General features: G+C 43.6%; 1 protein-coding gene across 10 annotated transcripts in view; it reads right to left on the minus strand.

Moving 5' to 3' along the window:
- UNC13B (unc-13 homolog B) overlaps window positions 1–26084 on the minus strand; it is a 243450-nt gene that overhangs the window by 26415 nt on the left and 190951 nt on the right. For 7 of the 10 annotated variants that reach the window (XM_016960803.4, XM_054658820.2, XM_016960802.4 and 4 more), the window contains 6 exons: window positions 9862–9908; window positions 6458–6536; window positions 3716–3790; window positions 2679–2898; window positions 1231–1458; window positions 490–631 (listed from right to left, as the gene is read on the minus strand). In XM_016960803.4, the coding sequence (XP_016816292.1) occupies window positions 490–631; window positions 1231–1458; window positions 2679–2898; window positions 3716–3790; window positions 6458–6536; window positions 9862–9908 (791 nt within the window). Of the gene's footprint in view, window positions 1–489; window positions 632–1230; window positions 1459–2678; window positions 2899–3715; window positions 3791–6457; window positions 6537–9861; window positions 9909–12266; window positions 12290–23018; window positions 25405–26084 lie in introns of those variants that run through there. The other 3 variants (XM_054658819.2, XM_063788629.1, XM_016960796.4) reach the window with 1 other exon arrangement.

Here is a 26084-nt window from a genome sequence, read left to right on the forward strand (position 1 = left end):
AACACTACCTTTATGGGAAACAGCATCTTCTTCAGAACCCAGATTTCCACTTTTAAGCCAGAATTACCCAGTTTTAGGACAAGGACACTCCCTCCCCACTCCTTATGAGAGCCTTCCTTATGAGAGCCTAACCCTACTGTACCTTCCTAGGCAAGGGTAGGAGGTACAATAAGGCAGTCAGTCCCTGGTTCTGTCACTGAGCAGTAAAGTAGTAAAATCTTTCTACTGCTAGAAAAAGCAGGATGGGGTGCCCTAGGGCCCCTTTAATAGCCCTGGTGAAGACAGGGCATGGGCACAGTAACCCTGACACAACAGCTCATGAGAAGAAAACCAGAGAAAGAATGGCTGATGTCTGAACGAAGCATGCGAGAAATGAGTTTTCTCCCCTGCCTTTGCCCAATCTTCAAGCTCAAGCCCAGAATGGCAGGATGTGATCCTGCTCCCCCAATACACACAGTCCCAGGTAAGACAAAGCTCTCTGTGACTTACAAATGGAACTTCTCCTCCCAAACAGGATTCAAGTTTCCAAAAATGGTCTTGGTACGCTTCTTAGTTTTGCTGACTTGCACAGTCACGTAAGGGTCACTGGATCCTGTTTTGTCCTTGGCTTGTAGGCCCTGGGCACACACCACTGCAACCCAAGCATGTATAGGAGGCTTCAGAGTCGTTCAGAAGCCCCCCACAACACTACTCATATGCTTTCCATCTTAGAGCAGTCTATGCTCCTTGCACAGATACCGTAATCCCATTCCTCCATATTTATTCTTCGTCCTGGGCCACCAGCCTTTCCCTTAAAGCCCAAGCATCCCATCTCCCTACCCAAGCCCTAACTGACCACTTATCTCTATATTGATCTTTACACCCTCTGATATATACATGCTTCAGCCCCACCCAGTTAGCAAACCACTGGTTAACTACTTCCTGGTCCCCTGCCCTTCCCCTTCCCCCTCCCCCCACCTCTTATAATATCAAACTGTTAGCCAAGTCTACAGCATTAGGTTGTTAGCAAATCCTTGTATTATGGTTCATGTTGTTTGCAGATAGCAATCTTGCCTCTCCGGCACCAGGGTCTAGGTAAGGAGAAGTGATTAATAATGAGGCCTTTCCTTCCCAGTGATTTCCTTTTTCTTTCTCCCTAATCCCTTGCTCCCTCACGCTCAGGATGTTTCTTCCCCAGTCTCCTCCCCATAGCCCAGGCCTTCCTGTCCCCTCAAACTGTGGCCTGCTCACCAGTAATGGTGATCTTGGCTGACCATTTGGAGGTGCCATCCAGTACACTCTGCTTCACTGTTTTCATCTGCTGCACATGGGCAGCTTTGTTCACTGTGAAGACGTCCCGGATAACTTCAAAGATCTCTGGCTTATTTCGCTCTCGGATCTTCATGCGGTCCTTCATGGCCATGATAATGTTCTGGGTCCGGTCCTCAGCTCCATGTTTACAGCTCTTTTCTGCAGCCCCTGAAGGTGGCCAGGAACACAACAGGTCACCTACCAGACGAAGGGTTGAGCTGAGGAATGGGGCCTGGGAGAGGCTGCAGAGCAGTGGAGAAACTATGCAGCCAGCCTGGTTGCTAGTTCTCAGCAATTAAGCAAGGGCCCTCTGGCACCTGCACTTGCCACCCCTTCATGATGGATTTTGGCCAAGTCATTACTAGCATTTGTCTTCAGGCAGTCTTTTCAGAGCCCATCTCTTCCGCTGACTCTGTCCTACGTGTCTCTTCACATCTAACCTAGCCTTGCCATTGGCACCAATTTGAGGCTCTTCAAAGGACATTTTCCATGAATAATTGCTCCAGGCCTCTCCCTGGTCCCCTTTTATATGTCATAGCTGTCCTTGGGATAATGAAGTACTTGTGGGTCTAGAGGTGACCTTCCCTTCTCCTAGCACAATCTTTAAAGCTTTCAGTGCTACAGCTTGGCTTGTGGGTAATACCTGGGAGGTCTGGAGGGCAGGAAAATAGTTTCCCACTTCCTTCACCCCTGCTTTTCCTGGGGTCCAGCCACAGTGAGTGCAAGCCCAGCAGGAGGGGAGCAAGGAGATATGAACTTTGAGCGCTACCATTTCCTCTAACAAGAACTTGTTGCTTTTCCTGCTCCTATTGTCCCCACTCCATCATGGCAGGACAAGTCATATATTTAACCAAGGCCCTGGGGGTCTGGTATACTCTCCTCTTGGACCTCTACCAGATTCATTTGACATTTCTATTTCTGGCACTATTGTCTAAAAACAAGTAATGAATGCTGCCTTCCCTGAGTCCTAGATTCTAGGCTTTAGGAGGTTCCTCTGTGGGGCCTGGAACCCCACAAAACTCTATTTCTTTCCTCTCATTAGCCTCAGATCCTGATGCTTTTGTCATTTGGACAATAAGGCCGCTGTGCTGTATACACTACAAAGCTCAGTCTCTGGGATCAACTGAATCCTATAAGATTCTAGCTACACTACCACAGAAAGCTCAAAGAATTTTTCCTAAAGGTGCTTAAGAAGGTAGTGTAAGACCTGTTATTTGGAAAGGCAATGCCCCTTGATTCAGAATCCTACCTTCTCTGAAATGGATAGGGTTTCAGAATCAGGTGGACTGGGGGAATGATTGGTTCAGCCATCCCAGCTCTTTGCTGCAGACTATTTTGGAAAGCCCCTACTGCCCCACTCCCCGCCCCTCACCCCGCAGGGCACTCACGCTGCAGGCAGTCAGCATTGAGCAGATCCTGGCACTTCTCATGGCACTTGACTCCACATTCGCTGCAGCGCATGCCCTGCCGGGCAATGCCCCAGAGCAGGCCTTCACACTCATAGCAGTAGGTTGGGGTAGTGGCCGTCCAGACCTCAAAGTTATGAGGAGTGGTGCACGAAATGGGGTAGATTAAGGCCTGCAGGGTTTTCTTATACACGTGGGATTTCTGAAAGACACATACCCCATCCCATGATTTTTGTTTTTTGTTTGTTTTGAGACAGAGTCTTGCTCTGTTGCCCAGGCTGGAGTGCAGTGGTACGATCTCGGCTCATTGCAACCTCCACCTCCCAGGTTCAAGCAATTCTCCTGCCTTGGCCCCCAAGTAGCTGGGATTACATGCACATGCTACCATGCCCAGCTAATTTTTGTATTTTTAGTAGAGACAGGGTTTCACCATGTTGGTCAGGCTTGTCTCGAACTCCTGACCTCAAGTGATCCACCTGCCTCGGCCTCCCAAAGTGCTGGGATTACAGGCATAAGCCAACATGCCTGGTCCCCATGACTTTTGGATTCTGCAGGGAGATACCAGAACTGAGACCCTGTGGGACAATCAGGACCTTGATTTCGTGTCTCCTCTGGCAATGAAGAAGATGCTCTATCCTGGCCCAGCCCAGAGCCCAGCATAGCAGAATGAGGCCCACAATATAGTGTGCTTCTGGTTGTCCAACACAGGTTGGACCTGATGCTGGATCCGAGCCGTGTTCCAGCATTCACGCTTTCTAAGAAAACAGAAGGTACTAGGTCCATCATAAAACCTTGAGTTCAGTGGTCACACCCTTCAACATGAGACTTGGGCTTACTCTCTGATCTAGACTTGCTTAGAGTCTTTCCCAGTGTGGAAAACTAACACCTGATGCTATCTATCTTTTTCATCAGCAATGTGTGTCCAGCACTCTTGAATTCCCAATTATTAATAGCATGGCTACAGAGATGATCACCAGTCCTGAGGCCAGTGGACTTACGAAAGCACTTGGGACACTTACCAGCTCTTCGTCCTTAAGAGAAGTGCGTGTAGCCATTGCAGAAGTGATTCCTGCCTTCCGAGACTGGACCAGTGACTGTCAGGGAAGATCTGCTGTTAGCCCTGACCACTGCCAAGGGCTGGCAAAGTCCGGGGGAGGGAGCTTCAGTGACCAAAGCCACTTGACTATAGCTTACTACAGTACTTTCTATTTTTATTGTCACTCACAGCAACCGCCCTAACAGGTGACAAGTGTCCCAGGTTAAGATGCAAAACCCAAGGCCCTCAGGGGGCTGCTCTAACTATGTTAGAACAGCACTTTCTTCAGGGTATCTATCATCCAAAGAGTTTCTTTTTCTTTCACTCTTCTTAGTGTCCTACCCCACAGAAACTCCTTGTTTATGGGAAGGCAAAGGAAAATGAAAAGCTTAGAACTATAGCAGGAAAACAGGTAATTAAGAATAATAGAGACACACAACTCTGTCAGAGTCACATTCAAGAGCCATTATGGAGAAAAATGATTCCATGCTAACCTCTATACCTTGGCACCTCCCCAAGCCCACATAATCCCTGGATGGCTGCAGAGGCCAGCAGGCCTACAAGTAGGGCACTTGGCAAGTGAAAAGGGCATTGAAGCCTCAGTCAAATCAAGCAGGACAGAGAGTTAAGTCTGAGAGCTGGGGCTGCCTTGCTAGCCACACTCTTGCATAGGGGGCCCCATGTATCTGCCAAGCCCAAGCTTTAGGGGCAGCCCCTGGAGAGGCACATGGTTTCCTAAAGGCAGAGGACGCTGAGAAGGCAGAAGTCATAATATCAGCCTAAGCAGGAGGAACAGCTGGGAAGGGCCCAAGTGATTTGGGATGAGGATTTTTTTTGTTTGTTTGTTTGGAGACAGAGTCTTGCACTGTCGCCCAGGCAGGAGTGCAGTGGTGCGATCTCAGCTCATTGCAACTTCCGCCTCCCGGGTTCAAGCGATTCTCCTGCCTCAGCCTCCCAAGTAGCTGAGATTACAGGTACTCGCCACCACGGCTGGCTAATTTTTTTGTATTTTTAGTAGAAACAGGGTTTCACTATGTTGGTCAGGCTAGTCTCGAACTCCTGACCTTGTGATCCGCCCGCCTCAGCCTCCCAAAGTGCTGGGATTACAGGCATGAGCCACTGCAACCAGCCAGGGATGCAGACTTTTAAAGAGGATGAGAAAGGGCTCTGGAGACACTCACCATAGCCTGCGTAGAGGACAGCAGAGAAAAGAACAACATGATGTTAAAGGCTCGAAAGGGCATGAAAACTTTCAGAGGCAACTGAGAGGTTCTTCCCTATAGTCCAAAGCAGGGAGCATTTCCCAATCCACTCTGCTTCTGTCCACTAAAAACTGTCTTCAACCCAGACCACTGGCCAGGACCCAAAGCCTAGAGTACCTACTCTAAGGAGTATTATGCCATAAAGCCAAAGATAGGGCAAAAGACAGAGAGGGATAGCAAGAAATAAACTAGATACTTGCTCATGGGCAAACAGTGAGAAAGGATGAGGAAAAAAAGTAGGAAGAAGAGGAAGAAAAAAAAGAGGAGATGAGAGACATTAAGGAAAGGAAAATGGTATTGAAGAAGACATGGCATCAGAATTTATCTTCAACCAGCTAGATGAAGAGCTAGTGGAAGAAGAGGTACATTAGAAAGGAGGAGTCGGGCATGGTAGCTCACGCCTGTAATCCCAGCACTTTGGGAAGCTGAGGCGGGAGGATCACTTGAGCCCGGGAGTTTGAGACCAGCCTGGGTAACAGGGACTCTGTCTCTATAAAAAAAAAAAAAAAGAAAGAAAGAAAGAGAGAGAAAGGAGAAGATGAACAAATGGTAAGAAATAATGGAAGGGAAGAAAAATGATGAAGAGAAAATGGCAGATGATACTTTCATTCAGTCAACTAAGGAGGGAGAAACTAGTGGAGCAGGAAATGGGGAAGAGGGAAGAGAAGTGGTTAGGAAAAACAATAGATAGAATAGAGAGAAAAAAAGAAAACAGAAACAGAAAACGGTAATAAGGGAAAAGGGTTCACATTTAACTGAATCCTTACACCCGATTTCTAGCTTTAGAGCTCTGAGAGAACCTGGACCTCACTTCACCCCCAACTACCCACAAGGCTACAGAAAATTCCTTGGGTTGTTTGTGCCTCAGAAGGTATGACCCAGAATGGGGCTTCTGGTCATCCTGGGAGGATGGGATGGAGGCCCTGGGATCAGCTTTAACTCTTAAGCCTGTTTCAATTCAATTCCACAAATTTTTATCATTGCCTCTCAGTGCCTGACACTAGGTTACAGAGATAGTCTCAAAAGCCTATGTCTTGAGAAGAGACTTTTGCTTGACTTCCAAGAAGGCATCAAGCTCCAGTCATGCTCATCCCATACCAAGCTCAATGATCAAGAGGTCAAGGGCTGGAGGCAATTTCCATTACAGGTCATCAAAGAAGGCTGTAGAGATACCTATAAGAGCTAGATGCCTATAGGAAGACACAAAATCCTAACTTTGAGAGCCCAAGTCACAAATATTCCAGGTAGGAGCTTGAGCTAATAAATTCAGGACTCTGACTAGGGAGTGAGGTAGAACACAGTCCCTGTGAAGCCACTGCTAAGTCTCCGAAGGCTTTAAATGATTGATCATCAGATCAATTTGAGTCATTAAATGGACGACTTCCAATCCTGACAGCTTGCCAAGGCCCAATGGGGGATACCCCAAGGCTACTGCCTACGCCCGCACAAGAGTCTTCACTCACCAGATCACTGACAAGTGGCAGTGGCTTCTTTCTGCGTAAATCTGGCATGCTGTCAATGCCATAGAGCCCTCCGGCTGGCCTGAGGAGAGAAGAAAATATGTCAGGACCGTCAGTCTTGCTTTGAGTTAGCTGGTGGGTTCAGTGTTCCATTCACCTTGCTCTCCCTCTCCCCAGAGGAAGATGAACTGACCTCTACCATGTGCTTTTAGGACGGGAAGGAAAGACAGAAAGTCAGGGAAATAAAGTCATGGAAGAGTGAGCAATAGAATCTGTTCTCACAGGACCCCTCAGTGTCTCTTACAGTTTCAGCTGAGAACTGAGGCTCTTTTATCCCAGTGATAGTTCAAGGCATTTCGATTTATTTGAAGGCACTTTTATGCTCCATAAGGCAAGGTAGGAATTGGCACTCAAGAGGGCTTCTCCCCACATTCAGGGCAAAGACACTGCTCCCCAAAGATAAGTCTTGCCAAGGCTGTGCTAGAACAGAACCCACAGGGTGGCTCTACGGCAAGAGTCTAGGTGAGTAAGACTATACCAGACAATGGCACATAGATGGAGACCGTCTCCATCCAAGAGTAAAAGAGTCACCAGTTCTGTCTACCTAGGCCTCCTGAAGAAAAGCCTTCTCCATGGAGAAAGGAGCCCTCATAATCAAGTGTAAGTAGGGGAGGTGGTATGAGAGACTTCCAAAAGACCACTTAAGGGAAGAAAAAACAAAACAAAACACCATTTAGGAAGGAAACAGCAAAGGGACTGTGTGAGTGTGGCCTAGCCCTATGGACACATCAACAGAGCCTGGAGAAAAATTACAGCTACAGCAGCTGGACATTTCTAAAACTTTTACACCTTTTCTATACTGATTAATTTTATTGTTCTTTTATAACAATATGCAATAAAAACAGAAAATGTACCCAAAAGAAACTACACTGAAATAACCTGGATTTTAACTCCAGTTCTTCTATTAATGTACTATGTCTTCTCCCAAAATTCCTTCTTCACTTTGGGCCTTGGTGACGCTTCTATAAAATGAGATGGATGAGCAACAAAAAACTCTCTGGCCTTAATGCAAAGAACTCATGTACTTGGTTTTAATGAGAGCAAAGACATTGGGAAAGTTGGGTAGCTGGGCTGTATACCACGGCTGGTCTAAAGACAGAAATATCCCAACAGAAAAAGTAGGTACTTGTAGCTATCTAGGCAAAGAATGGAACCACAAATTGGGTCAAGTCCAGGAGTTGAAACAGGCCACTCAATATGCTGATTTCTAATAAAACAGCTCCCTGAACATAGGCAGTGGGCTTTGTTTTTAATGAGACTACCAGACTGAGGGAAGTTCTATACTTAGGACAGCTTCTAAGGACGAAGGTGAAAGAAAAGGAAGAAAGACAATAGGGAATCATTTAGAAAACTACTACATGGCTACATTTAGAAGTAGTCTGGATATGTCCCATTGACATATATGTATTTTACAATTATTAGAAGAAAAAAACTAAAGATCACTGAAGAAGCAACTGATGCCACAACTTTGTAGCTAATTCTAGAAACTACAATATGTATCTCTTAAGGCAAGAAGTTTTTTTTTTAAACATAAATGATCTTTCAATAAAAGAAGAAGGGGGTAGCTCATTCAATGATTCACCCTTGATTAAAAGAAGACTAAAAAAAAAAAACAACAGATACTGACAAAGCTGCAGAGAAAAGAGAACACTTATACACTGTTGGCAGGAGTGTAAATTAGTTCAACCGTTGTGGAAAGCAGTGTGGCGATTCCTCAAAGAACTAAAAACAGAACCACCATTCGACTCAACAATCCCATTATTGGGTATATACCCAAAGGAATATACAGTGTTCTACCATAAAGACAGATGGATGAGTATGTTCGCTGCAGCATTATTCACAATAGCAAAGACATGGAATCAAGCTAAATGCCCATCAGTGGCACACTGGATAAAGAAAATGTGATACATATACACCACAGAATACTATGTGGCCATAAAAAAGAACGAGATCATGTCCTTTGCAGGAACATGGCTGGAGCTGGAGGCCACTATTCTTAGCAAACTAATGCAGGAACAGAAAACCAAACACTGCATGTTCTCTCTTATAAGTGGGAGCTAAATGATGAGAACACATGGACACAAAGAGGGTAACAACAGACACGGGCCTACTTGAGGGTGAAGGGTAGGAGGAGGGAGAGGAGCAGAAAAAATAACTATTGTTATAGTACTTGGGTGATGAAATAATCTGTACAACAAATCCCTGTGACACGAGTTTAACTATATAACAAACCTGCACATGTACCCCTGAACCTAAAACAAAAGTTTAAAAAAAAATTTTTTTTTAAAGATGACAAATTGCAAGGGAAAGGAGCATGTAAAAATGTAGTAGATAATCTACCTGATCTTTCTTCTTCCCTGGCCACAAGAGGAAGCAACTACTGAGACTTCTGATGTCAGAAGTCTTTGTAGGAAAAAGGGAAAAGGAAGGTCCAGATAACTAATTGGTGGTATTTGTGGGAAGGAGTGGGGAATGGGAAGGTACTTGAACTCTCTTCTCTCTTTAAGAACAGTCAGTTACAGGCTACACTGAGCAGCTTAAAATGACTCTGGTACAATCACACAGGTCTGAAACTCCCAAACAAGAAGCACGGACAGAACATACAGAGCTCAGAAAGGGGTGTTACTTATATCCTGACTACAGTGGAATGGAATAAGTAGATGACTCACAACAGCTGGAGCAGGATCAAGCCTAGGGAGTAACTTAATCAGCCACACCATCAACAATGGAATGGATAGAATGAATAAGATCTAGTATTGATAGCACAGCAGGGTAACTACAGTCAACAACAATTTATTGCACATTTTAAAATAACGAAAAGAGTGTAAGTGGATTGTAACAAAAAGAAAGGATAACTGCTTGAAGTGATGGATACCCCATTTACCCTGATGTGAGTATTACACACTGTATGCCTGTATCAAAATATCTAATGTAACCCATAAATAGACACACCTAGTATGTACCTACAAAAATTAAAAACAAATGAAATGGAAAGAAAATGTTTCCAAATGCAGATATTTTTCTAATTTCCTCTTTGTTCTACTTAAAGAGTATTTCACCACTATGAAAAGATGGACCAGAAATTATAGAGGCAAGGATGAGAAGGCCCCAAAGCTCCCTCCCCTGCACCAGGGTAACCATTCTGCAAAGTTCCCTCTTCTGCCTCCAAGGAATCCATCAGCAGAGTTCTCTCCTCTGCCTCAGAGAACCAACCAACCTATAGTGGAACCTTTTCCTTCCCCAGGATGCAGCTTATGAAGCTGGTTCCCCTGCTTCCCAGGGGAAAAGCTAAAAGCATCAAGAGATACTGAATAAAATCCACAGAAACCTTGCAGTGAATTACTTACCCTTCCGGGAGCCACTGAGGCAGAGAGGGGTCACCATCATCTGGAATCTTTAAAAAGAGATAGGAAACAAGTTAGATCCTGGGAAAGATGGGAGATTGCCTGTAATCTGAGCAGCGAGCAGTAGATTACAAGCCCAGAGCAGTGTAAGTCACATTCACCATGTGGTGACAGCCTGTCTGACATCTAAACCAATGTCCTGATCAGTCAGGGCAACAAGCAGGCTGCCGAAATGAGTGGTACCTGTCTCCTTGGTGAATAGGAGATAGGGCAAAGCTCACTGAGTTCGCAGGGCTGAAGTCTACTGGAATGGCAGAACTCATATCACTCTTATATGAGCCATTAGTATAGACAGCAGTAAACCAAGCACAGGAGAAGGGCCTACTTAGGCTTCCAGGCCTCACTAAAGCAAAAGGACACCTTCATATAGAGTCCAGTCTTCTTCCAGCTATATTCCTAAACTCCCTTAATGTCCCAGAGTCAGACCTGGTCTCTCTGGATTCCTATCTCATTTTGTGGTTGGATTTAGTTTGGGTGCCTTGAACCTCTGACTCACTGACGCTAAGTATATTCTCTCTATTTAATAAATTCTACATAACAAGAGAACCCAGGGTAGATTAGACACTTGGATTATCATTCTAGTGAATTCTATAGGCCCTAGAATGAGAAGTCGAAACTTGAGACACCAAATAATTCAAGGAAGGGAACAGTTCAAAAATCACCTTTTAAAGGTTTCTGTACCAAAAGAGAACAAAATAAACAAAAGCAAATCCTTCAAGCAGCATGCAGAAAGGTCCAAAGCTGCCAGAGTGCTCCAGAGGTCCAATAGCACATGCTTTTTTCAGGCTAACAGGTCTGGGGCTTCCTGCCCCTCCTTGTTTTCTTCCACTCCCAACAACTTCCCTGCCTCCTAACTATCCTGGAGCAAATGAGCTCCAGAAGGGAGGCAGAATTAAGGTGCTTAGCTTTGAACAGTGAGTGATGTTTTGGAGAGCTAAAGTGGGGAGAAGTTATGGATACAATGAGGCAATACAGAGGAGAATAGGGACAGATAGGACAGAGCTAACGGTGATGGAAAAGTGAGGGAGAATTACCTGGGTCAGCAATAGGCTCACATGAATTTTGGATTTAAGACTCCTCTTAGGTTGTCTATGTTTTAATCAAGCCTATCTCCCTACTGACCAGAGCCCCCATTCCACCCCATCTGCCTCCTATCCTTTCTATAGGTAGGATGATATTGGTAATGGGAGGGCCAGGTCCAAAAGGCAGCCAGAAGTGGCTGAAGCAAAAGACAATGGGGATAGTATAGAAGAAACAACAGTAGGTGGGAAATAACAGAAAAGCTGCAAGTCTTCTAAGGTTGCTTATGGAAGGGGTAAGGGTTGAGTGTTGGGGAGCCAATCCCTAAATCCCCAGATCTTACCAACCAGAACTTATTTTCCCTCTGGAAATAGCCACCGTACTCAGCAGGTTCTTGTTTCCTATCCAGAGTGAGATATTTGCCAGAAACCACTGGGCTTAAGGAAACAAAGTCACAAAAAGTCTGAGAACCTGGCTCAGATCATGCACATTTCCTGTGCTCAGAAGGGATAACAACATGTCTGCAAAAGCCTGCACACATAGTACACACAACTTGTGTCTGAAGGAAACACATGATGAGCACGGATCCTAGGCTTATGGCTTCAGAACATAAGCTTCAGAGTATTCAGTGATCTGCAGAAACTCATCTGAGGAGGATTCACAGTGTTTACTATGGCCCAAATCACAGGCAAAGCAAACCCTCATGGTCTTCAAGAGCCAGTGCTTGCAAGCACAGGGCATTAGTATAGTATGCATTCACATGGTTTGGGGAAACCACGTAACAGGGCTACAGAAGCCTGTGCTCAACAGAGAGGTCAGGAAGCCTGTTCAGAGCACAAGTACCTTCACACTTAGGGCCTCAGGCAAGAGGCAGGAAATGCCTGCAGCAAAGCCTGCTCTCAAATACAAAGTACACATGCGTGCTGGGCTCAGCCAAGGTTTTACAGCATATGCCAGAGTTTGCAGCAACAGGTAGAAAATGGACACACACTGAGCTGAGTAGGAGAAAAGGAGGGTAATCAGTGTCTGGGGGAGTCAAACTGAGTATAAGCACACACATGCTACGTTGAATGCACACCCATGCTGGTGCACACACATTCTTGCAGTGTGCTCCAGGGATATCTGCAGGAGCACACACAAGCAAGGAGCATGCACACAAACTGCTTTTCAGAAAAATAGACTGCATGAGCCAAAGCTCAGAGGCACAGATCATGCACGCACATGTGCATGTACACACACACACACACATACACACACACATACAGTGCTTGGGAAGGAGGGGAGGGAAATAGACAAAAAAGGACGACCCAAAGGGTCATAGGCACAACCTGAAGGGCTCCTCGCTTTTCTTCTGCAAGGAGAGAAAGAGCAGAAAAAAGGGCAGAAAGGTTAGTAGATTCAGTCCTATAAGTAGAGAACCCAAAGAAAATGCCAGCTAAACTCCAAGGGACATGGAAGAGAGGGAGAGGTCCTCGGGACAACTAGGCAGTTCATAGAGCCCAGCTGACTGGCTTCCAGAATCCTTCCTGCCTGTATTTGCTGGCCCAGGATTTTTAGTTTCGAACATCCCTGGAGATGTTCCAAACTAAATCAAGGGACAAAATCTACCCAGGGGTTCCAGTCATCCTTTTCCCATTTCCAAAGTGGCCTGCATCAAGGGTCAGGGCTGCCAAGGTTGCAAGACCAGATTTGTTACCAAGGACCACTCCAACAGACTATCTAAGCTGGCTGAGCACAGAGTGATTTCCTTCCTCAGAAGCCACGTGAGCTTATTCTAGATCTGGTATAAGTCCTCAAACTCCAAAGGCCCTGGTGGCTGAGCCTTTTCCATTTTGCAATGCAGGCTTGGCCATGCATTCACTCAATGAGCTCTGGCCCGTTTCTCGGACCTGAAATTAAGTTGGACCAGGGTAGGGCCTGGAGTTAAGTCCAGGACCAGGATGCTGAATGGCTACAGGCCTGGGGGCATCGACTGGCTGCTTTCCTAATAGAAATCACAGTGACCTAGATGATAAAACCATGACTGCAATCCCAAATCTGATTATTTATCAAACCCAGGACAATACTCTAAAGGAAACTGACACTTCCAGAAGGGCCCGATCAAGCCATAACAGGATAAAAATAAAGCCCAGAGATTACTCCTTTCCTATTCATCAGAGACTACATTGCCTTCTAGGCCATACATGGATAGGCCCACAGGCTTCCTTCTGTAAGGAAAGTCCACCCACCTTGGTCCATTAGTGCCCCTCCATTTTCTTTTCTCTTTTAAAGGCCCATTGATGTCACATCACAAGTAGAGGGGAGAATTCAAGAATCGAATTCACAGGTTCCCAATTTTTCAAGCTATTTCTGCTTACTTAATGGGTCACCTGTCCTGGACTAGGTGACGAGGAATCCTCCAAAACAGTGCAGCTCCAGGAAGGTGGGAAAGATGAGAAAGACACTCCCTGGAATGGGGACATATCTCTTCCATATCTACATCTCAACCCCCTCAGGATAATGTGTTCCTTTTGAGTAAGAAAATTAGGCAAACAATCCTTTAACTGACCCCATGACTCAAACTGGAAATGTACCTCTCCCCCTTCACTATCTTAAATATATTCTACAACCATGTCAAAGTTGATTGTGTCCTTCTGTTCTCCACAGGTTTCCCCATAATGCCTGAAGATTAAAATCAAATCAATCCATTGACAGAGCCGTCACGGCTCTCCATGATCTGGCCCAAATCCCCAAATTCCTCTCCTCTGCCCTCTTTCTTGACCCCATATACATTCCTAGAATCTAATTGTCTTGTTTCACAAAGACGTCACATACTCAAAACCCCAAATTTTTATTTACTCATTCTGTTCCATTAGCCTGAAATAGCATCTCACACCTCCTTTCCATAGAGGAAAATCCAACTCTTCCTCCAAAGCATAGTTCTGGGAAGCCTTCTCTGATGCCCACCCAAGCAAGAGTTAATAAGGCCATCCTAGTGCACCTAAGTTACATTCATCCTTCTCATTGGTATTTAACACATAATGCCTTGACAAGTCCCACCATTGTACAGATGAGAACCAGAGCAAATAGATGCAGATTTTTTTTTTTTTTTTTTGAGACGGAGTCTCGCTCTATTGCCCAGGCTACAGTGCAGTGGTGCGATCTCGGCTCACTGCAAGCTCCACCTCCTGGGTTCACACCATTCTCCTGCCTCAGCCTCCCAAGTAGCTGGGACTACAGGTGCCCACCACCATGCCCAGCTAATTTTTTGTATTTACGGGGTTTCACTGTGTTAGCCAGGATGGTCTTGATCTCCTGACCTTGTGATCCGCCCACCTCGGCCTCCCAAAGTGCTGGGATTACAGGCGTGAGCCACCACGCCCCGCCCTAGATGCAGATTTTTAACTTCAACTGGGCCCTCTGTGTCACTTGATAAGTCTCTTCATTCCATTAGTCAGCTCCCTCTTCCACTTCTCAAAGGAGTTATACCTAACCTTCAGATACCTACTTTATCACAACACATTAACCACTGCTTAGTGTGTATCACCTAGATATCGCATGTTTAGTTCAAATTCAACATATCCAAACACTAAACCTGTATCTTCCATCTCTAAACGTCTCCTCCTGTCCCCAGCCAGACAATGGATCTCTCCCTCTCTGCACTCTGTCCCTATCCAATCACTCAGCCCTGTAATTTTTACCTCCTAAATATCTCTGGCATCCACTGCTGCCTTTCCATTTCACACTGCCACTATCATCTCTTAACTGGACTATAACAGGAGACTCCAAGCTGACCTCTCTGCCACTAGACTTGCTCCTCTCCAATCCATACTCCACATTTCCCATTTCAAAATTCTGATCGCATTTTTTTCTTTGCTTAATTGCATCAATTCTCCCCGTTGCTTACTGTAGCACATAAAGTGCTTCAAGATTTGTACTTCCCCTACCGTTCTAGCTTACTTTCCTTCCGCTCCTCACGTGTCCTGTATTCAAGTCTTACTGAACATTCTCCATCACATCTGAGACTTTTCACACCTCCCTCCCACACCCAGCCTACTGGGTGGACTCAGGCATATTCCCTAAGACTTAGTTCAAATACTAATGACTCTGTGAAATTTCTCTGTCTGCTTTCCTTCCCAAGGTAGGATTAAGTGCCTCTCCACTAGCTGCCCTGGTCTCCACCATTCTATGTCCACACTTCTAAGACAGTATGTTGTTAATACTGTTTTGTAGTATCATATATTGTAGTTGTCTGTATAAACATCTTCCTTTATAATATTTCTCACTTGATACTACTTCTTCAGAAAAAAGGATTATATATTATTTCACCTTTGTAGCCTGAGGGCTTAGCACATCGCCTATCATTTCTATGTAGTAAAAGAAAACTATAACTTTCAGGACTTAGAAAACAACAGCTATTCTAAGAAGTGTCTCTTGCCCAACCAGAGAAGGTATAAGTCTCTTAACCAGTAGCCTGTACCATTTTCCAGACCCTGAGGAACTGCTATACTGGCTATTCAGTTTGTCCTACCCGTTGGACAAACATTTAAAAAAAATTTTTTTCTTAAGAATCAAACTTTCTGTGCTTCCCAACTCCCTAAAATGCCTTAGGATTTTTCCACTTAGATTTAGTTTGCAGGTTAAGTTATAAATGTCTACAAAACAACTGCTTTGCAGGAAAATCCCTGACCCCCTAAGAATGATCTCTCTCACTCTTCCAGACAGTCCATTTTATAAGGAAGTGACATACCTCCTCATCAGCACTCCCCTCAGTATACCCAATAATACAATCTTAACTCCATTATTGAGAGTCAAAAGACTTGAGACGCTCAACTTATTTGAGCCTACATTTCCTTAACTATAAAAAGATAGGTATATGAACAACTACCTCCCAGGGTTATTGCAAGGATTCATTTCTTAAGAACCTATTATACTAAGGGCTAGTCATGGTGGCTCATGCCTATAATCCCAACACTTTGGGAGACTAAGGCAGGAGGAAGGATAGCTTGAGGTCAGGAGCTCAAGACCAGCCTGGGTAACAAAGTGAGACCCCCATCTCTACAAAACATGAAAAAATTAGCTGGGTGTGGTGGCATATGCCTGTAGTGGTGGCATGTGCCTGCACGTGCAGTGCAGCTACTTGAGACTGGGGTGGGAGGATCCATTGAGACCAGGAGATCAAGGCTGCAGTGAGCTCTGATCACTCCACTGCACTCCAGCCTGGGTGACAGACTGAGACTCTGTCTTTCAAAAAAAATTTTTAACTAAAAAAATTTTAAAAGAACCTAATGTGCACACTAGGCACTGTTCTCAATCAGTGCTGGTGATGTGGCAGTGAATGACACAAACTCCCTGATCCTGAAAAGCTTTTATTTTAGTAAGAGGAGCAGATAATAAACAATGATGAAGATGATGACAGTAGCTGATACTAATCAAACACTTATTTTGTATCTGGCATTTTATTTGGGTAAGCTCATTTATTTCTCACAACTCCACACTGGGTAAATACCATTATTACCTCCACTTCTTTGATAATTAAATTGAAGATCAGAGAGGTTAAGCAAGATGCCAGCAAGTGGCAAAGCCAAAATTCCTAACAGACATTCTTGTTCCAGGTTCTGCTTTCCATAAGAAATAACAATATACTATGTCATATGTGATAGGAACTCGGCTGAAAAATTCAGATAAGGGAAAAAGATAATGCCCCCTGATGATGGAGGTAGAGTTGTTACTAAAAATCCAAAAAATGGTTGTTAGGGCGGCCTCATTGATAGGTGATATCAAAGCAGACTTGAAAGAAATGAGTAAAGAAGCCATTTGGAGTTCTGGGAAAAAGTATTTTTGGAAGAACATATAGCAAATGCAAAGCCTGAGGTGAGAGCATAATTGGTGTGGAGAAACAGCAAATTTGCAATGAAGTACCAGTTCAAATAGGGCTCTACAGGCCTTTATAAGAATGCTGGTGTCCATTCTGAGTGAGACAGGAAATCATTGAGCAGAGAGGTGATATAACCTGACTCATGCTCTATGGGGATTACTCTGATTGTTGTGAGGAGAACAGACTGTAGAGGGACAAGGTTCTAGAAGCAGGGAGAGCAGTGAGACCACTGCAGTAATCTAGATGAGAGAAAATGGTGGCTTAAACAAGGATGACAGTGGTGGAGGTAGAGATAATGGCAAGATTCAAGATATTTTTTAAAAGTGGAGGAAGTGGAATTTACTAACGGACTGAATACAGGTTGTGAGAGAGAAGGGAGAGTCAAGAATGACTCTATGGATTGGGCCTGAATAGCTGCAAGAATAAAGATGCCACTCATGGGTAAGAAAGACAATAGGAAAGGCAGGTTTGGCAGGGGCTTCAGAAGAAGGATCAGGAGTTTGGCTTTGGATATGTCAAATGAGATGCCTATTTACATCCATATGGAGGTGTTACGTGGATTTGGAGTCTGGTGTTCATGGAAGATGTTTGGGTTGGAGATATAAACCTGGGAATGCTTATGAAACTCGGGATTGAAAGATTATCATCTAGGAAGTGAGTATAGGAAGTCAAGATTGAATCCCAGGATGCTACAAGGTTGGGGAGAGGAAGAGCAAAGATAACTAAGAACGAATGGCCAGTAATGTTGGGGGAGAGGAGGAAACCAAGACAGAGAGGTGTTCTGGAAGCCAAATGAAGAAAGTGTTTCAAAAAGAAGGAATTGAGCACAAGAACAGACTGAATATCAATAGAATAGAATTGAGTCCAGACATAAACTCTTACATTTATGGTCATTGATTTTTGACAAGAGTGGTAAGACTATTCAATGAAAAAAGAATAATCTTTTCAACAAATCATTCTGGGACAACTAGATATCCATATGCACAAGAATAAAGCTGGACTCCTACCTCATACTATGCACAAAAATTAACTCAAAACTGGCTGGGCGTGGTGGCTCAAGCCTCTAATCCCAGCACTTTGGGAAGCCAAGGTGGGAAGATCACTTCAGGTCAGGAGTTCGAGACCAGCCTGGCCAACATGGTGAAACCTCCTCTCTACTAAAAATACAAAAAATTAACCAGGCTTGGTGGTGGATGCCTGTAATCCCAGCTAGTCTACTCAGAAGGCTGAGGCAGAAGAATTGCTCGAACTCAGGAGGCGGAGGTTGCTGTGAGCCGAAATCACGCCACTGCACTCCAGCCTGGGCAACAGAGCAAAACTCCGTCTCAAAAAAAAAAAAAAGATCATAGACCTAAATATAGGAGTAAAAACTATAAAACTCATAAAAAAAAATAGGAGCAAATCTTTCTGACTTCAGATTAACCAATGATTTCTCAGCTATGACACCAAAAGCACAATCAAAACAAGAAAAAAATGGATAAACTGCACTTCACCAAAATTTAAAACTTTTGTGCTCTACTTCATACCCATTACAATGGCTATTACTTAAAAAAACAAAACAGAAAATAACAAGTGTTGAAGAAAATGTAGAGAAATTGGAAGGAACCCTTGTGCCCTGATGGTGGGAACGTAAAACGGTGCAGCCACCATGGAAAATGGTATGGTGATTCTTCAAAAAATTAGAATTACCATAAAATTTGATCAATCCACTTTGGGGTACATAGCCAAAAGACTGAAAGCAGGGACTCAAAAAATATTTGTATACCACTGTTTATAGCAGCATTGTTCACAATAGCCAAAAGGTGGAAGCAATGTGTGTCCTGATGAGTGAACAGATAAATAAAATGTGATACATGTGTACAATGGAATACGATGCAGCCTTAAAAATTTCAGAGTGAAATTTCAGAGTGAAATTCTGACACATTACAACATAGATGAACCTTGAGGACATTATGCTAAGTGGAATAAGCCAGTCATAAAAGGACAAATGTTATTTGATTCCACTTACATGAGGTACTTGGAGCAATCAAATTCATAGAGACAGAAAGTAGAGTAGTGGTTGCCAGGGACTGGGGTGAGATGGGATGAGGAGTTAACTATTTAATAGGTATAGAGTTTCAGTTTTGCAAGATGAGAAGCATTCTGGAGATGAACGGTGGTTGCAGAACAATACGAATGTACTTGATGTTATGGAACTATATATTTTTAAATGGTTAAAATGTTCCACATAATATTCAGAAAAAACATGGTTTAAATAATACATTTTATGTTATGTATATTTTACCACAAAAAATTGTTTTTTGATTTTTAGTAAAGACAAGGTCTCACTATGTTGGCCAGGCTGGTCTCAAATTTCTGAGCTCAAGTGATCCTCTCGCCTCGGCCTCCCAAAGTGCTGGGATTACAGACATGAGCCAACAAACCTGGCCAATAGAATTAAAAAAAAAAAAAAAAACAATAAAAAAATGTATGCTTCAAAGGACACTGTCAAGAAAGTGAAAAGACAACCCACAGAATGAGAGAAAATATTTACAAATAATATATCTGATAAGGGACTTATATCCAGAATATATAAAGAATTCTTACAGCTCAAAAACAAAACGAAAAAAAACCTCAATTTAAAAGTGGTCAAAGGCTTAAATAGACATTACTCCAAAGAAGATAGAAAAATGGCTGATGAGCACATGAAAAGATGCTCAACATCATTAGTCACTAGAGAAACACAAATCAAAACCACAATGAGACACCACTTCATATCCACTAGGATGGCTATAATAAAAAAGATAATAACAAGTGTTGCCAAGGATGTAGAGAAATTAGAACCTTCATATGTTACGGGTGGGAATGTAAATACTGCAATGACTTTGGAAAACAGTCTGGCAGTTCCTCAAATGGTAAACAGAATTACCATATGACCCAGCAATTTTACTTCTAGGTAAATACCCAAGAGAATTGAAAATATAGTTCCATAGAAAAACTTGTATACAAATGTTCATAGCAGCATTATTCATAATAAGCAAGAAGTGGTAATAATAACTCAAATGTCCGCCAACTGATGGATTTAAAAAATGTCCATCAATAAATATTGTTCAGCCAGAAAAAGAAATGAAGTACTGATACATGCTACAGCATCCTTAAAAACATCATGCCAGACACAAAAGGGCACATATTTTATAAACCCATTTATATGAAATGTACATAATAGGCAAATTCATAGAAACAGGAAGTAAATTAATGGTTGCCAGAGGCTGGGGGCAAAGAGAAGTGGGGAGTGACTGCCAATGGGTAAGAGGTTTCTTATGGGGTGATGGAAATGTTCTGAAATTAGATGGTGATGATGTCTGCATAACTATGAATAAACTAAAAACCATTCGATTCAATACTTTTTAAGGGACTTTAAGGTGAATTTTATGGCACATGAATTATAACTCAATAAAGCTGTTATAGTAAAAAGAGGAAAGTGATCATCAACTGTGTCAAATTGCTGACTGATAAAAAGAAGACTGAAAATGAACCATTAGTTTGGCAATATGGTGGACATCTACTGGCCCTGATCAAAGCTATTTTGGTGGAGTGACAGGAATAAAAGAATTGAATTTTATACAATGCACATGAGAGTACTTAAAACAGTACCTGGCACATACCAAGAAAAAAAAGATGAAAACTAACTCAAATTAATCGTAAGCTACAACTAGTAAGCTTAGGGCCTAAAAGATCCCAAGCAGAACAGTAAAGAAAGCAGAGTTTTCAAAAGCTTCGTTATGCTGGTAGTCTCTGTGATACTGAATCAGTTTACTAGGTTAGGGGACTGCTCCAGTGAAGTCTATGTTGGTGAGAGTCTGGCCTGTGTGCTTGTCCTGCTCTATGCAAGGGAGTGCTGGAGCACCCTGTCCATGATTCTGTCTGCAGCCCTCAGGCCAGACTGAGTACTGAGTCTTGGATAGGACCCAGAACTGTGACTTGCTTTCTTATTGGTGCTTTAGAAAACCTCCTTCTATTCATCAAGACTGCTGCTACTACCACCTGCCTACCATGGCACCACAAGTTTCTGCATTGCCTAGAAGGATGCAGCCCAGAAAGGAAACTCTGCAAGCTGAAGAGTTAGACACAAGTGTCCTCATCATTGGTGCTCATGCTAACATCAGCTCCCACCAATATTTAAAGAGCTTGTAAGAAGTATTGCTTTGATATTTGTTGTTTCTATTGTTGCTGTACTGAAATAATTTCTCAGTGCCTGGGAAGAAGAAAAAGAGGCTGCAAAGTTATGAAGACAGAGAAATCCCTCACAGCTGAGAAATTACTGCCTCAGAAAGCTTCCTGGAAGAGGTGATATATGTTGAAGAATAGGTAAATTCTGCTAGGTTGAAATGGCAAACATAGCATTTTATGTTAGAAGGAAGCATGTATATATGAATATGCTAAGAATAGAAAGTGCAAGGCAAATTTGTATGACAGCAAAGCTTCCTTTTGAAAGACTTATGGTGGGACAATGGGAGATAAGCCTGGAAATATAAACTAGAGACCAATTGCAGTGACCTTGAATGCAAAGTGAAGGAATTTAGACTCTTTTTGATAAGTTCTAAGAAGGAGCTCTAGGGAAATTTGAAAAGAGAATGACGTAATTTTCATTTTTTAAATGTAACTTTATGGCTTAGTATTATATTCATATGATTCAAATTCTAAAAATTAAAAGAAGGCACACAGAGAAAAATCTCCCTCCCATTCCATTTGTTCACCTAATACATTTCCCCATGAGCAACAATGTATCCGTTTCTTGCATATCTTTCATTAGATAATCTATACATATACAAGCAGACATTATAAGTGTGTGTATTGTATTCTTTCCCTCTTTTTATACAAATGAAAGCATCTTATACATACTGCTCTGCACTTTGCTTTTTTTTGTATGTCAATATATCTTAGATAACTTTCCATTTCAGTAAAGAGCTACCGCATTCTTTTTATAGCTACACAGTACTATAACCCATTGTTTGGACGTGCCAATAATTTATTTGACCAGTAATTCCTGATGAATGTTTAGGTTATTTTTAATCTTTGCTATTAAAAGCTATGCTTCAAAAATAGCCTTGTCCATATGTCACTTCCACATGTGAAAATGTGTCTGCAGGATACATTCCTGTAAGTGGTGTTGAGGACTTAAAGGGTATATATATATTTGTAATTTTGATAAATTTTGCCAATTACCTTCCTTAGAGATTACGCCAATTTATACTCCCATCCCACCAGCAATGTACAAGTGCATATTCCCTCACACCTTTGCCAACACAATATGCTTCACAATTTAGATGTTGCCTTAGGAAGATTAATCAGGTTATATGCATAAGAGGACAACCCCATTTAAATTTAAAACTGGATGAATATAGCATATGCTCTTTGGATAAATTTAATTTTGATTGGGAAGAGTAATTTTAAAGCTACATATCTCCAAACTGCCTAGAAAAATGTTCTCTTACTTCCTGTAGTCAAAAAACATTCCATTTGCCAGCTTGCAGGTGAGCAGCTTTTAGGGGGAGATGGAAGAAAGGGAATAAGACCTGTGGAGGGCAACGTTGGGCTCTAGGGCTAGGTCAGCACTATAAGTAGCTCCTGGATGCCCCAAATCAGAAATAAGGTTCTGTGTCAGCAAGTCAGGTACTAGGAAGAGACAGGTACCTGGGGTAGGGGAAATTCCCACAGGGGCCTATGAGAGAAGCCCCGTCAGCTACTGGGGAAATGGCAATCTTATCTCAGCAACAAATCCACAGAGAAGAATTTTTAAATGCAACACAGGATTCTTTCTCAGCCCTTCTAGTGCCTGTGAGCAAATATGTGTCATCCCCAACTCCTGCCTCTCACTCCCACCCCTTCTTTACATCTGATATCCTAAAAGCTCTGCAGCTGCAAACTACTTCCGCTCCAGATGCTCCTCCCTCTTTTGAACAGGTATAGCACCACAACAAGAGACTGGAAGATAAGGACGGCTTCCTCTTGCTTGAGAACCCTCTTTAACTCCAATTCAAGCTTCCTCTTGCTTGAGAACCATCTTTCACTCCAATTCCCACAGGATTAGCTTAAGCTCTCTACTTGAGTAATTTAGCCTGATTCAAGCTATGGACGTCAACCAACACCTTATTAAACTGGCCACCACACCAGGTCTCATGCTGGCCAGATGGAGGTCATACTTTAGCCAGCTGGGACCCTGTTAAATAGTGACTCAGAATACCTGAGTGTATGTCTTCTACTGAGAGATGGTTTGCTTTCTGTACTAGCTCATGCAGAAGTTTTTTCTGCCTTAGTCTTTTCTCTCTTAGAACATTCTTAAAATTGTTGATGCACTTGTTGAGGTAAACGGTCTCTGTACACACTTGCTCTAGGCTCAGTCTGTCCTGCTTGGGAGATCCAGGCCTGGAACAAGTCTCACTTCCCAGACATGGAGCCAGAGCAACACTTGGCAAGGAGTTATTAGAAGCAAGAGAGAAGGTGCTTGGATCCTGAGGGGTTTGCTCTCCCTGTGTGGAGACGCCAACTCCACCAGAGACCACACTGAGCAAGCTTTCACTCCCCTGACTCCCAGGGCTCTCCAGTGAGCAATCCTGGGCACCCCCTGAACTCACTGTCCCAAGAAGTCGATCACTGTTCTCTGACTGGGAACCACTCTCATTGCTTTCCAGGTCCTCAGGACTGATGGACCCACTGTTCTCCAGCTTCTGAAACACACCCTGCAGAGCAGAACGAAAGTGGTGAATTGCTCGGCCCAGTTTACTTGTATAAAACTTGATTTCCACATCCTCATCCTCCTGAGAGCCACCCAGAACACAAGAGGACTTGTCAAAGACATCCTTGAGGACATGAGCAGCACATTCCTCCTCTTCATTCAGGTCAATATGAACCATGTCACTGAAAGTCTCAGGCCCTATGATAATTTCCTCCATCATGCTGTCGCAGCTCAGAGCTGCAAGCCTTCTGGACTTGTCTGCCAAAAGGTCCTCTAGTTCCTTTGAGCTCAGAATATCGAGCCCAGCTTCGCAGCCCAGGAGCTTGTCCTCTGCGTTTATTCTCTCTGTCTTCAGTAACCCAGACAATGACAGGCAGCTGCTGGCCTCACTTTTATCGTGGCAGTCATTTTCTGGTTTTCCTACTTTACATGCTTCATGTTTTTGGCTGTACTGTTTGAAAAACTGGGACTTCCCAGAAGCCTCCTCTTTTGAGATTAATACTAGGGCAGGTTCCTCAAACTGATGGGGGGTAGACAGAGAAGCCTTTTTCTCTGACAGTTCATCACAGCTGCCACTGATAACTTGAGATGTTCTTGATGCTCCTTTTATTTCATCCCCTAGCTTGGGCACATCACTTTCCTTTGATAAATTGTTCTTGAGTAGAAAGCAAGGGCCTTGCTGCTCAGGGGCCTGGTGCTCTCTCTGTTGATCCTGAGCCTTCATCTGATATGTTCCTGTTATGGGTCCCCTGTCCCCTGTTTCCATCTGAAGAACTGGTTCATCCTGGTTTAAAGAAGTCTGACTATAATCCTGATGTTGTTGTTGAAAAAATGATATAGACTCCTTCTGGGGATTCTTATTACCCTGTGGGCAGCTTGGTTCTTCTCTGGTGGCAATTCGGACTCCCACATTCTGCAAGAGGATGGATTTCTGCAAGATGAAGTCTCTATGCTCTAGATGGGCAAGCTTCACAACAGTGGGCCTAGGGGAAGGGGATGTGCCTGCCCTGTAAGCCTTTTTAATGTACCTGTTGCACTGCATGCCATTAACACAAAGGTGCTTGGCTAGAAAGCTTTCCACCAGTTCCATAGTATTTTCTCCATCTTGTTCAGGAAGTCCGTACAAATACAGAATGGCTTCCTCACTGGGTCTGTCCACGTGGGGTTCCTGGGCCTTCTCCCCCTCACACACCTTGGCCAGGGAACAGCTGCTCACCTGTAAGCCTTCTATTTCACTCAGTACTGAGTCTACACAGCTAGAGACTTCATCCACGGAGCCCCGGACTTGGCTCAAGTGCTGCTGCAGCTCAGCAATCTCAGTCTGAAGACGGCTGATGCCTTGCAGCTCTCTGATGATGTATTCTACTACATCCCCCAAAGGTTCCCGCTGTTCACGGCTACAGCCTTGGCCATGGCCTCTGGACAAAAGGGTCTTGGCTTGGTTCCTCTCTGAGGGCTCCTGACAGCTTGTGGTAATGCTGACAGATGAGGGATCCTGAGAACCAGACCCTGAAACATAGGCAGTGGAGCCCAGAGGAAGCTGGCTGTTGTTCTGCTGCCCAAAGCTGCAAAGCTGGGCCAGGTCCCCATCTCTATCTCCACCAATGGCTAAGGCTGCTGACCCACAGCAAGGGGGCAGGGAGTTGTCCTCTGGTAAGGATCCAGCAGGGCCAGAGGATTTGCTCTTGGTGCCACACATGGTCTCTGCCTTAGCCTTATCTGGGGAAAGCCTGGAGGAGGGTCCCAAGGTAACCATGATTTCTTCCTCTGACTCTTGCAACAATCGCTTCATTTTCTCCCTCAGGGTTTGAGGGGTTCTCTGCTTCTTCCTCTTATTTCTGGTCAGGATGCTTAATAGAGATTACCTTGGAAGGCAACAGCCTGTCCTGCTCTTTTCAGTTTGTTTCTAGCAATTATTGCTGGCTGATGCTTTGGGCTTAGCCCACAGTGCTGCCTGGAATGGCCCCATGTGTGGCCTCCAAACCTCGCACATGCCCCTGGATCCTGGCTTGATTTATCCTGTAGCTAGTGAAAAAGGAAAATAGTGCACTCAGGTCAGAAAGTAGCAGGATGATTTTAGTTTGAATCAAGTTGTCAAGCAGGAATAAAAACATTATCTCCTAAGATTATAGGAATCAACCCTGACCTGCCCCCCAACCCCAGTCTTAAAGGCTATGGGCAGTCAGTTGTTTCTCATTAGCTTCCCCTTAGAGTATCAATGTAAAATTAAAATAAAGTCCTTGTGTTCTGGGCAAGTACCCAAAGTCAACGGTATTGAGACAAGCTGCTGGGAGGTAGATGAAGTAAGGTCAATGAGTAAGTCCTTATTTGAACTTTCACAAAATTCAGTACTAGGAGTCTGGCTCAGAAATAAACAAACAAATGCTTAACCACCAAGGCTCAAATCACATACACAGTGAAAGACAAGACATGGAATGTTTCTTTCTTTCTTTCTTTTCCAGTTTGTTGTTCTGGTGAAGACTCCACTTACTCAAAAGTTTACCCCTGCCTGTGCTTATAGCACAAAGTATTTTCCCTTTGTTGAGTGATGGCAACCATTCACTTGGAGAAAGG

Source organism: Pan troglodytes, chromosome 11, assembly GCF_028858775.2.
Source record: "Pan troglodytes isolate AG18354 chromosome 11, NHGRI_mPanTro3-v2.0_pri, whole genome shotgun sequence".
NCBI lineage: Eukaryota > Metazoa > Chordata > Mammalia > Primates > Hominidae > Pan > Pan troglodytes.